Raw genomic sequence first — 17500 nt, forward strand, 5'->3', positions numbered from 1 at the left:
AGTAGATGTGATAATAGATGTGATAATAGATATGATAATAGACATGATAATAGATATAATAGTAGATGTGATAATAGATGTGATAATAGATATGATAATAGATATAATAGTAGATATGATAATAGATGTGCTAATAGATGTGATAATAGATGTGATAATAGATATAATAGTAGATGTGATAATAGATGTGATAATAGATATGATAATATATATAATAATAGATGTGATAATAGATATAATAGATGTGATAATAGATGTGATAATAGATGTGATAATAGATATAATAGTAGATGTGATAATAGATGTGATAATAGATATAATAGTAGATGTGATAATAGATGTGATAATAGATATGATAATATATATAATAATAGATGTGATAATAGATATAATAGATGTGATAATAGATATGATAATATATGTGATAATAGATATGATAATAGATACAATAATAGATGTGATAATCGATGTGATAATAGATATGATAATAGATGTGCTAATAGATGTGATAATAGATGTGATAATAGATACAATAATAGATGTGATAATAGATATGATAATAGATGTGATAATAGATATGATAATAGATGTGATAATAGATATGATAATAGATGCGATAATAAATGTGATAATAGATACAATAATAGATGTGATAATAGATATGACAATAGATATGATAATAGATACAATAATAGATGTGATAATAGATATGATAATAGATATGATAATAGATACAATAATAGATGTGATAATAGATGTGATAATAGATATGATAATAGATGTGATAATAGATGTGATAATAGATATGATAATAGATACAATAATAGATGTGATAATAGATGTGATAATAGATATGATAATAAATATAATAGTAGATGTGATAATAGATGTGATAATAGATGTGATAATAGATGTGCTAATAGATATAATAGTAGATGTGATAATAGATGTGATAATAGATATGATAATAGATACAATAATAGATGTGATAATAGATATGATAATAGATGTGATAATAGATATGATAATAGATGTGATAATAGATATGATAATAGATGCGATAATAAATGTGATAATAGATACAATAATAGATGTGATAATAGATATGACAATAGATATGATAATAGATACAATAATAGATGTGATAATAGATATGATAATAGATATGATAATAGATACAATAATAGATGTGATAATAGATGTGATAATAGATATGATAATAGATGTGATAATAGATGTGATAATAGATATGATAATAGATACAATAATAGATGTGATAATAGATGTGATAATAGATATGATAATAAATATAATAGTAGATGTGATAATAGATGTGATAATAGATGTGATAATAGATGTGCTAATAGATATAATAGTAGATGTGATAATAGATGTGATAATAAATATGATAATAGATGTGATAATAGATATGATAATAGATGTGATAATAGATATGATAATAGATATAATAGTAGATGTGATAATAGATGTGATAATAAATATGATAATAGATGTGATAATAGATATGATAATAGATGTGATAATAGATATGATAATAGATACAATAATAGATGTGATAATAGATATGATAATAGATGTGATAATAGATATGATAATAGATACAATAATAGATGTGATAATAGATGTGATAATAGATGTGATAATAGATGTGATAATAGATGTGATAATAAACGTGATAATAGATGTGATAATAGATGTGATAATAGATACAATAATAGATGTGATAATAGATGTGATAATAGATGTGATAATAGATACAATAATAGATGTGATAATAGATGTGATAATAGATACAATAATAGATGTGATAATAGATGTGATAATAGTGATGCTGTCCCTTTAAATCAGCTGCTTCCTGTTTACTGGGTCAGTTCAGATCAGCAGAGTCATTTCAGCCTCACCTGCATCAACATCCAGAGATGTGTGTGTGTTTCACAGTGAACGCGTCCTCAGTACAGATGTGACAGATGTGTGCTGATGACAGGACACATGGGTCTCGTAGGAACCTGCTGTCTGTAACACACTGATCACTGCATGAACACAAACAGACGCACCGTCACGCTGAGGAACACAACACATCCTCACATGTGATCGACTGGCCGTCACACGACGCGTCAAACACTCACCTGCAAATAAAATACACAAAATATTCAGTGAACTGGTCCAGATTTGAAGTTGTTTTGTGCCTGTAGTTTTTTCATGCGTATTGTTTTTGTTTTTTGCATTTTGTGTCTTTATGTGTTCGTTTTGTGTCGTTTGGTGTCTGTTATGTCTTTCACAGATGTTTTGTGGACGTTTTGTGTCTTCATGTGGTCATTTTGTGTCTTTTAGTGTTGGTTTTGTGTCTAAATGGCGGCGAGGTTTGTGTTGTTCTTGGTACATCAGGTGTCACTAGTTTACACGCTGCTCCAGTTGGAGTTTCTGTTTTAACAGAATTTTGATGTGATCTTTAATATTTTTGAGTTACATCCACCTGCTGCTAATGAAACGTTGTCGTGTTTATATTTAATATTTATATCACATATTGACATATTGATTTCTATGGATGCAGTTCATGCTGAATAGAAGGAGATCACGCCCAAACTGTAATTTGATATCCTGTAAATGAATATAGACGTGATCCAGTAATCACATGTTCATGTATTGATGTTAAACACAGACACACCCGGCTCGTATCGATCACAAACATGGATCAGTCCGACTGCTGTGATGATCAGCAGTGTGTCTCCGAGCTGCTCTGCTGTCCAGCTGGATTCACCACAGGAGCCGGATTAGACGCACAACACGGCAACACAACTTACCGACTGTAAGCTGTGACACGGACCAGCGTCCGCTCTCAGCTCAGACATAATCAGCTAGTTGTTACTTCTAAAGTTGGTGTGTGTCTGGGAGGCGACAACGAGACGTTCTGCTGTTTGGTTTTTTCATAAAGAATACACGTGTACTACAAGAGACACGAAACTACACAAAACAACCACAGAGACACAAAACTACACAAAACATCCACAGAGACATAAAACTACACAAAACAACCACAAAGAGACACGAAACTACACAAAACAACCACAGAGAGACACGAAACTACACAAAACAACCACAGAGACACGAAACTACACAAAACATCCACAGAGACATAAAACTACACAAAACAACCACAAAGAGACACAAAACTACACAAAACAGAAGGAGGAAGATGAGGAAGAGGTAGAGAAGGAGGAGGAAAAAGATGAGGAAGAGGAGGAGGAGGAAGAATATGAGGAGGAGGAGTAGGAGGAGCAGGAAGAGGAAGGGAACCACTTTGAAATAATTCATCCACCAATAAATAAATAATACAGCAGCTCTTTGGCTCCTCTGATGTTAACAGAGCGTTGACTCAGCATTACAGGCGGCCACATTGATCTGTCCCAAACTCATTAAAGGTTCACTGTGAGTGGGCGGAGTCTGCTGTGTGGGCGGGAATAATGACAGACTGCTGGTAAACCCGTGCGGATTAGTCACCGACCTGTCGGCCAATAGAAAGTCAGTGAGGAGGTCGTAGGTGCAGTGACACAGTAACTTAAAATAACCTTTAATGTTTCAGATGAACTTTAATATTTTAGATATATAGATATCCGCTACTATCAAAACATGTCTTGTCATTTGGTACCAACGTTCGATACCGACGCAGATAAACTCACTCAATTTCAACTTGAATAAATTTGACGGGAAAACGACTTATTTCATTTTTTTCAAACTACTGTTTCAGTCGCACTGCAGTAACAGAAAACAACCAGAGTCTCACTCTCCCCCTCTAAACTGCATGAACACTAAAGATTTGTAGCGTAATGTGTCATTTTAACTTTCTTAACACAGATTTTCAAAAATTGATGATGAAAAAAGTCTCGTTCATGAACCGGTATCAAAACGAAGATATTGACACGCCAGCAGATATAAAACATGTGAACAGTCGTCGGCCCGCGTCACTCAGAGTTTATAAAAACGAGTCGAGGAGAGACGAAACATCTGAAGTCTGTTTTAACCCTGTTATCAGAGACGGGGATGCTCTGATTCTCACACACACACACATACTGTGTAACCATAGCAACAGGATGGGTGTGCGAGAGAGAAAGCCGATGCATGATGGGATGCCAGCGTGAGTCAGCGCTCTGCGTGGCCGGACCGTCACACACTCAGGTCGATGCTGCTACCGCTTCCTGGCAGTGATGTCATCAGAGAGAGACAGGATTGGACGGGACGATGACATCATTGCAAACGGCAGTGTGTGTGTGTGTGTGTGTGTGTGTGTGTGTGTGTGATAATCCAGTCATGTGTCAGTTGTTGTTCTCACGCTGCTGCTTCGTCTCATTTATTCTGTCCAGGACTCCATCAACAACAACTCTTTAGGCAAGAAGGACAGCTGGAAGGACTCCCGCTCTTCCTCCCCACACATCACAGGTACAGACACACAACACAGGTACAGACACACAACACAGGTACAGACACACAACACAGGTACAGACACACATCACAGGTACAGACACACAACACAGGTACAGACACACAACACAGGTACAGACACACAACACAGGTACAGACACACAACACAGGTACAGACACACATCACAGGTACAGACACACAACACAGGTACAGACACACAACACAGGTACAGACACACAACACAGGTACAGACACGCAACACAGGTACAGACACACAACACAGGTACAGACACGCAACACAGGTACAGACACACAACACAGGTACAGACACACAACACAGGTACAGACACACATCACAGGTACAGACACACAACACAGGTACAGACACACAACACAGGTACAGACACACAACACAGGTGTGGACCACAAACTGTATGTAAATAACAAAGTCAAAGCTAAAATCGTGGCTGTCATTCTGGAGTGGAAATCACTGCATAGGCTCAGGAACACTTCTGAAAACTTTCGTCTGTGAACACAGCTGATCGCTCCATTCAACTTTCTTTTCTTAGATTACTGAAGAGAAGTTTGCAGCTGCCTCCATCACTACTGTATTCAGAGCAGCTGTCAATCACATCTGTCAATCATGTCCACATACACACTTTTTATAGCATCAAATAACTGGTCAATGGCAAACTTATCAGAAAAAAATGAACACTTCATCAGACATCAACATGATAATAAAATGATTTTGGAAACATTTAATGAAGGTGTACTTTGAATTTATAGTTTGATGCTTGTCCCATCTGCTTACATGGAGGGGGCGGGGCTTATGACCAAAACTCCAATCGGCCACAAGGGGGACATTTAGGCTTCTCTGGAGGAGAACTGTGATGTGGTTCTTTAGATCCAGTCTGTGGACACTAATCACATCACCGACAAGAAATGGGTCCAAAAGCTTTAAGATACTGCTCTCAGCTGGGATGAAGATAAGATCACCTCACTTATCCTCAGTTATAGTTATAGTTATAGTTATTAAAGTCTTACAATGACTCAGAGAACTCCTCATATCCAACATGTTTTTCTTCCTGCTACTGTTTAAATAATTCTGAAATCGTTTTTTTGTACAAAATCAGCTTTTAATTCATCTCAGAACTTGTTTTTGTTTTTGTGATGCCATTAATGTTTTCATTTGTTCATTGTGGTTGTTTTTAAACTATTTCCTATTTTAATAACCTCAGTGGGTTTTGGATTAACGTTGATGTGGGATTCATGATATAACAGGACCACAGATCTTCAAGAAGGAATTGAAAGCAGTCATGTGTTTTTCCTCCTGCTGTAACTCTTATCCAGGATAAAGTGCTTACTGCCGGCTCCTGTGATAATCCGTCTGTACACCGTACATCTGGTTGCCCAACACATAATCTGAAGCCTTTGTTTGTGCGTCTTAAGGTGATCTAACATCACCCGATGTCCAACCAAAAGCAGAGGACAAAGTCCGGCACGGCACGCAGCGTCGGCCGGCACCGAAGCCGCCCACGGCCAACAGCTCCAACGGCTCCAACGCCTCCAACGGCTCCAACGCCTCCAACGGCTCCAACGCCTCCAACGCCAGAGCCAACAGTCAGGCCGCCGCCGCCGCCACCGCCGCACGAGCTCGACCACGAGAACGACCGGCGTCCGGGGCCACGCAAACACAGACCTTCAGCACCCCGAGGAGCCAACGGAGAGCAGGAGCAGGAGGACGAGGAGGAGGACGAGGAGGAGGACGAGGAGGAGGACGAGGAGCCACAGCGATGAAAGAGAGGAACCTGGGGGACCTCAGAGGGAAGGACGGAGTCACGGACAGGAGAGGAGGTCGACTGTGTGAAGAGTCCAAGACGAAGGACAAAGACAAGAATGGACATCAGAGGCCGAGAGAAGCCAACGGACCGAAAGGCCGGCCGGCCGATGGGAGAGGAAAAGTGGTCGCTAAAGGAGGCAACAAAGGAGGGGGCATCAAAACAAACAATATACTGTCCAACCAGGAGGTTTACCTGCCCGCCATGGTGGTCCCACGCACACCTGTAGCACCAAGGAACCAGGACAAGACCGAAGACCAAGGTAAGGAAGTATCTTAAACATATTATTTACCGCAGACTGACGTCACCACAGAGACTGACATCCCTCATATTCCTGGAGTCCACTGCAAGATAAAGTACAATAATTCAAAACATCAACAAGACAAGAAAAATCTATTTCAAAATGATGACTTAAAGAAGTGTTTTCAACAGGCAGCCAGTCAAACCCCAGGGAAAAAAAAGGATTACTGAATTGAATTGAAGGTGCAGAAATGTTTGTGTGGACTTCATCCGTCTTCGTTTGAGCAGCTTTGAGATCAGTAATCTGTTTTATCAGTTTCAAGACAGTTTGGAAACAGTTGGATAATTACGCTTCATATTTTGTGTTCTTAGGCCAGAACCACGACAGGACCCAGGACAACCCGCCGATCCTGTCCCGGTCCAGCAGCGAGGGAGGGTCCAACAGGATGTCCCTCAGCTCAGACACGGAGGGGCCTCCTCCGGGGCCTCCTCCGGGGCCCCTGCATCCCTCCCTGTCCCACCGAAGCAACCCTGACATCAGCGAGGAAGACGGGGAGGGCGACCCGACGCCCTGCCACAACCTGCAGAACGGTTCGACCCACTGCCTCACAGGTGAGGACCGAACAGAGTCGGACCGTACCAAGTCAGAGGCGGAGGAAGGGAACCGTGCGGTGGACTCTGTGGCTGCTCGGACGGTACCGAAGAGCGAATCTGCCGCGGGGTTGAGTTACGACTCGGTTAAATACACTCTGGTGGTGGACGAACACGCTCAGCTGGAGCTGGTCAACCTCAAGGACTGCCTGCACGGCTACAACGAGCACAACGAGGACAGCGACGCAGAGACCGTCTATCAGTCCGCCAACGAGGACGAAGACCACGAGTACGAGGAGGAGAGGAAGAAGAGCGATGAAGCAAAGAAGCAGGGTAACGACCGAGATCCATGTTTAACAGCAGGAAAGAACGTGAACACACGAAAAATGAAACAACCATTACACTTTTAGATAATCGATCCACAGTTTGATTCAGTTATGTTAAATTTATGCCAGATTTAATGTTTTTCTTTGTCAAATATGATACTAAACTGCTGGTTGGACAAAATAAGACATCTGAAGACTTCCTGTTTGGATGTTGGAAACTATATCAGACATTTCTCTATTTTATGACACATTTCAGACAAACTGATTAATTGTGAAAATAAATTGGAGTTTAATCAAAATTGAAAATATGTTTTTGTTACAACCCCAACAGGAATATTTTAATGGTTTATTGAACCATTAAATGGAAAATAAAAACTACTTAATCATCATATTTTGTCCAGGACAAAAGAAACTAATCTACTTTTGGCTTTGAATTTTAAGCACAAAGAAAGTTGTTTATAAAACATTCTCAGGTTTAAATGATCTTAAGAAAGGTTTTTCTCTTTGTATATAGAGCTGAGTGTTATCTGCATATAAACAGATAAAGGTATGAAGCCTCTGTATCGTGTGATTAAGTTGGAGAATAAAGAGGAACAAATAGAGGACCCAATACTCCGCCTTGTGGAACCCCTCAGACCAGATAAAACTGTGAAGCTCAAATTAAACTGATACTTCCTGTTTGTTTCTGTCTTCTCTCAGTTTGATCTTTTTCTTTGTTTTCTGCCTAAGAGAGGAGAAAAGAGGAGGAAAAGAGAAGGAAGGAGGAGGAGGAAGCCAAGAAGAAGAGGGAGGAGGACATGAAGAGGAGGAGGGAGGAGGAGGTGAAGAGGAGAAGGGAAGTGGTGGCAAGGACCTGCAAGCAGTCCAAGGTGATGTCAACCACAACTTCAGAGGAGGAGGAGTCCAACGGAGGAAGGGGCGGGGCTCCCAGAAGCAGGAAGTTCCTCAATCTGTTCGCCAACAGCAGCAGCCCATACAGCGCCACCGGTGAATATGTTCTCTAAATATTCAGTTTAAATCAAATCAAATAGTCCAAGCAGGTTAATATTCAGACTCCTGGGACACGTCTCAGACTATCAGACAGGAAATATGATATGGTAATGCTGTCGTAATTTTGTCGGTCACAACCTCAGACTGTTTACAAAAGTGTTCGTAGCTTCAGGTCTGTAAAATGGTTCTGATCCAGAAGTGTCTTCAGCTGCAATACCAGCGAGTGCCACTAGAGGTCGGCTCCAAAAAGCCTCCGGCTCCATAGACTCCCATTCAACTTCTCTCATCAAATCCAAAGTGAATAAAATGTGTCCATCAGTTATCTCGGTGTTGTTAGCTAAAGTCACTCCTTCTTATTAGTTTTCTGGAGGTCCATCTGAAAATAATCCCTCATTCATTAGAAAAGAAGATTCAAGAAGACCTGTTTTTGGGGGCGTGTCTGTTTGATTGACAGGCCTGTGGTCCAGTCAGGTTACAGCTATCGGTGGGCGGGACGTAGTATCGTCAGGTTTCCGATCAGATCGGTCAGATCCACCTCTGGCTCCTCCCCCACCTCGTCCAAATATGGTCACTTCCTGCTCCAAACCGCTCCGAATTAGTAAAATGGTGACGGAGAGAATCTGAACTGGAGGATTCATAACGTTCATGAACCAATGATGACGAACTTTGAGCTGTTGATTGTGACATTGTTTGTGTCTTCAGGTGCCGGCTCGTTCGGCATGTTCTCCTGTGTTCTGGATGGTGTGGAGCGGCAGCAGAGCCACAGAGCTGTGTACAGGTCAGCACACACACACACACACACACACACACACACACACACACACACACACACACACACACACGCTGACCTGTGTCATAAACATGTGATTCTGACGTGGTGTCTTCTCTCAGGTTTGTGCCTCGTCATGCCGATGAGTTGTACCTGGAGACGGACGACCCGGTGCTGCTGCTGAACCAGTCCGAGGACCTGTGGTGTCACGGCTACAACATGAGGACCGGAGCCACTGGCATCTTCCCCGCCTTCTACGCCGTCAAGGTGCCCAAAGACGCCAGCCAAGGTACACCGCCGCAGACCAGAGGGTCAAAAACAGACGTCCAGCGTCAGGACAGGAAGTTAACGAGTCTCTGTCGGTTCGTCTCAGTCCAGAAAGACGGCTGCATGGAGCAGTTCCTGGTCCGGTTCCTGGGCTCGGTTCAGGTGCCCATGCACAGAGGCAACGACGTGCTGTGTGCCGCAATGCAGAAGGTACAGAAACCAAGATGCTGCTCAGCCAGTGGTTTTTGTCTGGTCCGGTTCTGAAGCTGAAACATCTGGACCCTTTATTATCTTAAAAAATGTGTTTAAATTAAGAATTATTTACAAATCTTTAGTGTGTTTCACTTCTTACTGATCTCAAGTCTTTTATTCTGAAAAGTTCACTGATTTCTGGTAAATCAAAGGTGAGTTGACTGACTTCCTGTTTGGTTGTTGTGTGTGTGTGTGTGTGTGTGTGTGTGTGTGTGTGTGTGTGTGTGTGTGTGTGTGTGTGTGTGTGTGTGTGTGTGTGTCCACAGGTAGCGTGTAACAGGCGTGCGGCCGCTCAGCCTCCGTCCGCCTGCCTGCTGGAGGTCAGCGTGAAAGGTGTGAAGATCCGCGTGCAGGACGAGTGTCACTCCGCTCACCGGGTACGTCTCCAGCGCCTCACGGTGGCAGTCAGCGGTCACTGCAGGCTGCTCAGAGGAAGTGATGGTGAACTTCTCTGTGGAGGATTTCTCCCAGAGTTCAAATTAAAAAGGGATTATTTACTTTTAGATTTTTTTTCTTCCTTTTAATATTTGATCATGAGCTGATTTTCCTGAATCAAAGATGTTTAATTGCTTGTTTGGTTCACGTCTCCTCGTCTGCGTGTCTCCGACAGGGCGAGCAGTGTTTCCACTTCTTCCAGCTGAAGAACATCTCGTTCTGCGGCTGTCATCCTAAACACAGCAAGTGAGTTCATCACAGAGGATCCTATGAATAAAATTCTCTGTCTGGTGTTTCTTCCTAAACTGTCGTTGCTCTGCAGGTATTTCGGTTTCATCACCAAACACCCCGACCAGCAGCGCTTCGCCTGCCACGTGCTGATGTCGGAGACGACGTTACATCCTCTGGCCGAGTCTGTGGGGTAAGACCTGGAGGAGAGGGGTCGGCACTAAATCTAAACCTCCGCTCCGGTTCATGTATTTATTCTCTGCCCGTCCACAGGAGGGCGTTCCAGCAGTATTACAAGGAGCACATCGGCTACTCCTGTCCCACCGAAGACATCTTCATCGAGTAACGCCTCCCCTCGTCCTCCTCACGATGACCCCAACACTCACTATGTAAGCCTGGTCTTACACACACACTGGACCACCGATATATCTTCTTCGTCAGAGTACCTGCATGAGCTGCAGCCGGTGATTCAGCGAACTTCTCCTTCCTCCGTCACAATATCAACACCTGAGGACGAAAACGGTCACCTGACGTGTTCCAGACAACACGAACGCCCACACAAATATACGAGAAATATACAATATCGACGCAGAAAATAACTTTCATGTCACGAGACGTAGATACAGCCTTCAGTTCAAAAACACTTTAAATGCTTCCAGTTTCTAAAATTAGAGGATTTGCTGCCTTTTTATTGAGAGTTTGAAGACATCCCCTGCAGGTGGGGAACAGGAAGTTAGTTTAACAGTTTATAAAATACCTGGTTAGCCAATAAAATAAGTAAAAACTGTTTATATTACAGATCCTGTATTTTACAGCAAATTTCCTGTAAACTTTCCTCTAAATTTCTTAAAGATGATCTGATATTAAGCTGTAAATTAAAAGGGAATTACTTATTTAATAACTGCAACTCTTCGGTAATTCCCTCATAATTAGCACCGAACTCTGCGGGATTTTCTTGAAAATATCCTTTAATTTACAGCTAATTTTTATTACATTATGAAGAGAGTTTGCAGGAAATTACCAGGAAAATAAAGGAATCTGTGAAATACTGAAGTTTATCTGCAGCTTGAGTTCCAGTTTACACACTTGTGTTTTTACCTCGTGTCTTTTTTAAGCCCTCCACAGTCAGTGCATTTATAAAAAATTCTGAATCTTTAACCACGAACTTCAGTGTAGAAGTGTGACGGCTGAAAGGAAACTTACACATTTTGAAATGAAACTGCATGAATTTAAAGTTGGAAGAGCAGCAAGACGGAGCTGCAGATTTATTTATCGATGAAGAGCGTCTCCAAACTGCATTCAACCTTTTTAACCAAAATGAATTTGTTTCAGTCCCAGATAGTTCAAAGAGACGTGCAGCCTGAGCTTCAGTTCTCTCGCAGGTTGAAGGACGTATAACAGAAAAAGTAAAGCTGCATGTTTATGAAAAGGATCTTCTGGTTTTAACGGAGCTTCGAACTCGACAGTAACGAAGTTTAACTTCTCGTGAAGTTTGAAGGCGGTAAAACGAACCGGACCTGCTTGTTTCTTTGCACAGACGAGGACAGATTAATGTTTAAAAAAAAAAAAATAAAATAAAAAAAAATATATATAGTATAATTGTGTATTTTCAAACCCCCAGACTTGACAATCTACACATGTTGACCTTTGGAGTTGCTGTGAAGCCGCCTCATTTCTCTTTTTGCTGCTTTCCTTTTTTCTTCCAAACGTGGCTGCGACCGAGAACCCGTCGGTCGGAGAGTTTCCTCCGGTCGGGCAGCGACCGACTTTTACTTTTAACTCTGTGATCAATAACGAGGCCCGGACGACGCCGTGCAATTCGAGTGTGTGTGTGTGTGTGTGTGTGTGTGTGTGTGTGTGTGTGTGAGTGTGTGTGTGTGTGTGTGTGTGTGTGTGTGTGTGTGTGTGTGTGTGTGTGTGTGTGAGTGTGTGTGTGTGTGTGTGTGTGTGTGTGTGCGATGGAGCGGGGGGGCGGTTCACTGTGCAGTCGTGTCCCACCGTGTCCACGTCACCTTCAGCCGAGGCTTCTTCTCCATCGCCTGCTCAAATCTACGAACCAAAGTTGGAGTCAGTAAAGAGAAGCTTCTTCGATGAGCTGCAGTTATTTAGACGGAGACAGAAACACTTATTACACTTCAAAGTTTTCCAAAGTGTCTCTGATCTGTAGGAGCTTCACAGCTTCACAGTTGTGGAGCCGCTGACTCAATCTGGTCCAAAGGATTTAACTCCAGGATGCATCTCCCCAAAGAGGCTGTCTGCTTCTCCACCTCCAGCAGTGTGTTGTGTTGTGCTCACACCACTGAAGTCCTGAGGAGAGAGATGAAGCCCACTCTGAACTTTATTAGCAGGGTTTTTTTTCTGTGAAAATGGTCTATTAAAGACGTAAAAGGTAATTTAGAAAATTCCGTGAAGACGGTTTCATGTGGCATCGCTATAGTAACGCCGCCGCCTATCTTTAGTGGAAAACGATCCCAGAAGCGAGTCGAGTTGAGTCGAGCTCGTGGCACACAGGGTAGATGCATACTTTGTTATTTACTACTTGTTTACTTCATTTACTTTACAAGGTTTCCGCTCTGGAACGACTGGATTCATACATCGTTGACGGGAACCGGAGTGTTTGGTTATAGTTCTTTGTTTTTGCGGTTCTACCAGGACAGTTCTGGTTCTGAAAGCGGAACCAGGAACCAGGTGGCACCCAGTGAACCGACCCACATTTCCACCAATTCATAATGTAGAAATTAGTAGATTTATCCAGAACTATCACGTGGAACTTTGATCCGCTACAGTAAAATAGAAAAGCTGAAACAGTTGATGCCGCCCATCGGTGGAAATGTGGGTTCGTTTGTCAACTAGAACCCAGAATGGAGAATTAAGACCAAACAGTACCGCTACCTCTGAGAGGACCTCCCTGCATGCAAACGACACCAACAGTAGGCAGACTCAGTGGATATCGAGCGTTTAGCAGCTGACCAGTGAGGATTTTCTCTGGAGATGGTGGAGACCAAACCAGACCTAAAAACACATTTACGTGACTGCTTGTTCTGCTGCCCCCATGTGGCCAAATAAACGTTACTGCAGCTTTAAGATCCAGAATGTGTTAATCTCTATTAATTGAACAGATTTGAGCAGAATGGAAGAGAAGCCCGACATGTTTTGTGTTTGAGAATCAGTGCCTACTTTTTATTTGACTCGTTTTCTGGTGTCGTGATGATGACTGTCCTCCGTACTAACTGTTGACTCAGATGTCTCCGATCACAGAATCGAAGTAGAAACGAGAGCCGGTCTCATTCAGGCGAGCAGTCTGGCCGTTGGATTACGACTCTGTGCGCCTACGATGGTTGCCATGGAGATAGCCTGTGTCAGCTGGTGTGTGTGGTCGGTACTGAAGAGAATCCTCGTACTGTCGACCGCATCGTGTTTCATGAACTAAACTCTGTCTCAGAATTCATGACACGAAGTAAATTATTGATGTCTTTATTATTCCAGTCTAAGATGATGTAACATGCGTTTAATAAACTGTCGGACAGAGTCGGGCTTAACAAACCGTTTGGTAGTGATCAATCATTTCTGTGTCCAATCAGCTGATTCGAGAGCCATAAATTCTTAGAGACAAACTTCAGTGTCATCCGAAGGCAGCTGGAATCACTTGAGGTTCTTGAAAGCAAACTACAAATTGGTCTCCAACCAATCACAGCTTTAAGAACCTCAAGCGAGTCCAGTTGCGTCCGGACAACACCGAAGGTCGTCTCCAAGAGCTGATGACTCTACGACCACCCGATCAAACACGGACACCATCGATGACACCAACCATGCTCGTTGAACCCGACTGTGTCCGACACTTTATTGACGATGTCATGCGATATCGATCTTGTCCCTGTCCTCCATGTCCCTCGGCACCCGTCGTAGGCGCTCCTCGGCGAGTCGCTCCACCAGAAAGTGTCCTTTCTATGTACTCCACTTCTGTGATTCTACCACCGCGGGGATCTGCTGTACATAACTCATCCATATAGATATATCCTGTATAGATACTGTATGTATGTTTGTATAGGAGTTATTATTGTATGAAACCTGGGTGTAACACCGCATGATATCAATGTTGTAAAATGAAGAGAAGATGCACAGATTGATACTGATGGTGGTCGTTCTTGTCAATAAATCACGTTTATAACTGCATCTGGAAAACATGTTCTTCAGTAAAAATAAACTTCTCAACTGCTGTCGTGTCGGTGAAACACGAATCACGGCGGGTGTAACGATCTTTTGTTCCCAGTTTTAAAGGTTTATTTATCAGTTATTTTTTTGATGTTCACAACCGTTTCAGTGTGATGGGGCGACTGGTTAAATCAGTGAACACCAAATTACCATTTTACAACATCCAACATGTGAATCGATATCATATTGATATGATGTCCTGCTCTTCTGTATTCATTTTAAATTGGATCTGATTTAATTTTACAATATATAATTCAGAGAATCTCTGTCTGTATGTACATGTTTGTTTGTTTGTTTGTTTGTTGCTCGCACATCTCGACAGCCGTTGGTCCGGTCTGCTTCAAACTCGGTGGGTGTCTTGTTGGGCACCTGAAGGTGTGCACTGGTGAATATGGTGCGATTTGGACGTGTGGTCTGTTTAATATTAATAAACTTTTAATAGGTAGGTCCTCTGATCAGCAGCGGGGGGCGGAGTCAAGCATGGTAGTAGTCAAGCATCTCTTTAACTACGTCTGCAGCGAGCTACACGAGAACTATTACTGATGTAGACGTGGATAATAAAACATTTTCTTCAGGCTGTTGAACTGGAAATATTCAGGTCAGTTTGATCCAGTTTGCTGGAAACACAAAAACTTTTTATTCATAAGCTTTTAACAAAATATGACAATTTATGTTTTTCACTGTGGTTAAACTGACATAGTTACCATGGTGACAGACAAATGAAGTCTGATCCGGGCTTTAGAGTCACCTGAGCAAGCCGTCACAATAATCTTTATGAAAAAAAGGAAAGCTTGAAGATTGATTTTGATTGGCCACAATTTGACCAACCACGGTGGTGAGCGGTCACCTCTCAGGAGGTTCATGGAGATCAGGTGTGTCCTGTGATTGTTTCCTCCTCCGGGAGCCAAACAAACTCTTTGTTTGAATGAGAATGATGTGGTTGTCATGGTGATGGAGAGCTGCAGGTTGGCGGGTTTTATGTATATACTGAATTTGTTGAATGTTTTTCTGACGACCGGGTGTTTGAGCATAAAATGTGGGTCATTTCTTCAGTTAACGTGTCATGGCGGTCGCAGATTGACGTGTGCAGTGAGACAGCTCAGTTCTGGAGATGATTGACAGTTTGATGGTCTTCACCCTCTTTATAATAAATCAACCTGTCATTTGTTAATAAGGTTCACCTGTATTTATTTATTTTGCCAGTAGAGGCTACAAAACTCTCAGTTTAAAAACCAAGTGTTTGTTTCGCCCACTTTTTATTTCAACTGTTGATTTCTACTTTAGAATGTATAAATCGAATCTTTAACATTTGTCGACGCGCCTTTAAAAAAAAACAATAAAACATCTAAACTACAATAAACGGAGAGAAATCACATTTTTATTGATCACAGTTTGAGAAGGCTCAACTCATATTACGTCATAAAAGGTCATAAACATAACAAATACATGAGCACAAAACATCGGGGCGCTAATACTCAGTGTTAATGTTCTTTAGACAGCAGCAGCACACCCACCACAGGGAGGTCACAAGGTCAGAGTTCACTAAAGGTCAGGCAGCTTGAACAAACTGACATTAGCTTAGATACGCTAACATTAGCCTTAAAAAGCTAACATTAGGAATAAGGAATAATTACAGCAAGTCGCCGACCAGACGGGACAAACGGTCCTTTAAGACGGACGGAGACACGTCAGCGGGCGGTTGGAGGTCAGAGGTCAGTTCTCAGAGGAGTCGGTCTCCTCGGTGGAGCCGTCACTCTCCACCTCCATCCTCCTCCGGTGGTGGATGTTCCTCCTGGGGGAGGCCTTCCTCTGCACCTCCTTCAGCCCCCCCACCGCGCTGCCGCTGCTGTTGCTGCTCGGACTCACCGAGATCTGAGCGATCCTGAAGGAACAGTTCAGCACCAACATACCGACGTCACAGCCATGATTCATGGGAGATGGTGTGTGTGTGTGTGTGTGTGTGTGTGTGTGTGTGTGTGTGTGTGTGTGTGTGTGTGTGTGTGTGTGTCCTCACAGTTTGTCCAGTTCTTGGTCCATCTCAGGGTCAATGAGCAGCTCAGCTTTACTGGGTAACGCTCCTGCAGCAACAAACAAGGTTCAGGGTTTTACAGCTGTGATAGAAAACCAATAGAAATACTAGTAGTAGTACTAGTACTAGTCCTATTACTAGTAGTCGTAGAAGTAGTACTAGGAGTAGTAGTACTAGTAGTAGTAGCAGTAGTACTAGTAGTAGTAGTAGTAGCAATAGTACTAGTAGTAGTACTAGTAGTAGTAGTAGCAGTAGAAGTAGTAGTAGTAGTAGTAGCAATAGTACTAGTAGTAGTACTAGTAGTAGTAGTAGCAGTAGAAGTAGTAGTAGTAGTAGTACTAGTAGTAGTAGTAGTAGTAGTAGCAGTAGAAGTAGTAGTAGTAGTAGTACTAGTAGTAGTAGTAGTAGTAGTAGCAGTAGAAGGACGTGGAACCCACCGACAGTCTGGTTGATGCTCTCGTCTTTAGACAAACTCATGAGGAAACTGTAGTAAGAAACCTTGTCAGTCTGTTCCAGGATCTCCCTCATACACGACCTGGAGGGATGACTGCACACACACACACACACACACACACACACACACACACACACACACACACACACACACACACACATATATATAAACACACTGTGAGGACTGTCTACCTGTGTTTGAACCTGAGGACTGTCTACCTGTGTTTGAACCGGTCACACAGGGCGTCGATACACTCAGCCAGAGTGGACGGCTCCACCCCGTCCTGCTGGTTCTCCTCCTTGTCGTTCTCCTCTGCGGCCACAGAGGGGAGCTGTTCTATGGAGGTGGACGTGGGGACGATGACCGTGTTGGGACTCTTTCCTGCCAACAGATCCTGGTAGATCACCAGCACGCTGTCCAGGAACTCTGCA

The 17500-nt window shown here is 42.5% G+C and overlaps 2 protein-coding genes across 2 annotated transcripts in view; one reads left to right on the top strand and one right to left on the bottom strand.

Annotated features, from left to right (window-relative positions):
* Positions 1–14547, top strand: part of LOC138192529 (C-Jun-amino-terminal kinase-interacting protein 1-like) — a 19044-nt gene extending 4497 nt beyond the window's left edge. Inside the window, exons 2-12 of the mRNA XM_069139973.1 lie at positions 4380–4455; positions 5888–6538; positions 6889–7440; positions 8163–8420; positions 9126–9201; positions 9315–9481; positions 9566–9669; positions 9978–10088; positions 10322–10392; positions 10469–10567; positions 10648–14547. Coding sequence (XP_068996074.1) covers positions 4380–4455; positions 5888–6538; positions 6889–7440; positions 8163–8420; positions 9126–9201; positions 9315–9481; positions 9566–9669; positions 9978–10088; positions 10322–10392; positions 10469–10567; positions 10648–10720 — 2238 coding nt within the window. The 3' untranslated portion in view covers positions 10721–14547. The remainder of the gene's footprint in view (positions 1–4379; positions 4456–5887; positions 6539–6888; positions 7441–8162; positions 8421–9125; positions 9202–9314; positions 9482–9565; positions 9670–9977; positions 10089–10321; positions 10393–10468; positions 10568–10647) is intronic.
* Positions 14548–15944: 1397 nt separating this feature from the next.
* cstpp1 (centriolar satellite-associated tubulin polyglutamylase complex regulator 1) overlaps positions 15945–17500 on the bottom strand; it is a 3913-nt gene continuing 2357 nt past the window's right edge. The window contains exons 6-9 of the mRNA XM_069139975.1: positions 17288–17495; positions 17053–17162; positions 16601–16664; positions 15945–16468 (exon numbers count right to left, since the gene is read on the bottom strand). Coding sequence (XP_068996076.1) covers positions 16300–16468; positions 16601–16664; positions 17053–17162; positions 17288–17495 — 551 coding nt within the window. The 3' untranslated portion in view covers positions 15945–16299. The remainder of the gene's footprint in view (positions 16469–16600; positions 16665–17052; positions 17163–17287; positions 17496–17500) is intronic.

The sequence above is a fragment of the Embiotoca jacksoni genome, unplaced genomic scaffold (genome assembly GCF_022577435.1).
Source record: "Embiotoca jacksoni isolate LCO1_2020_lvr unplaced genomic scaffold, fEmbJac1.0.p SCAF_89, whole genome shotgun sequence".
NCBI classification, from domain to species: Eukaryota; Metazoa; Chordata; class Actinopteri; family Embiotocidae; genus Embiotoca; species Embiotoca jacksoni.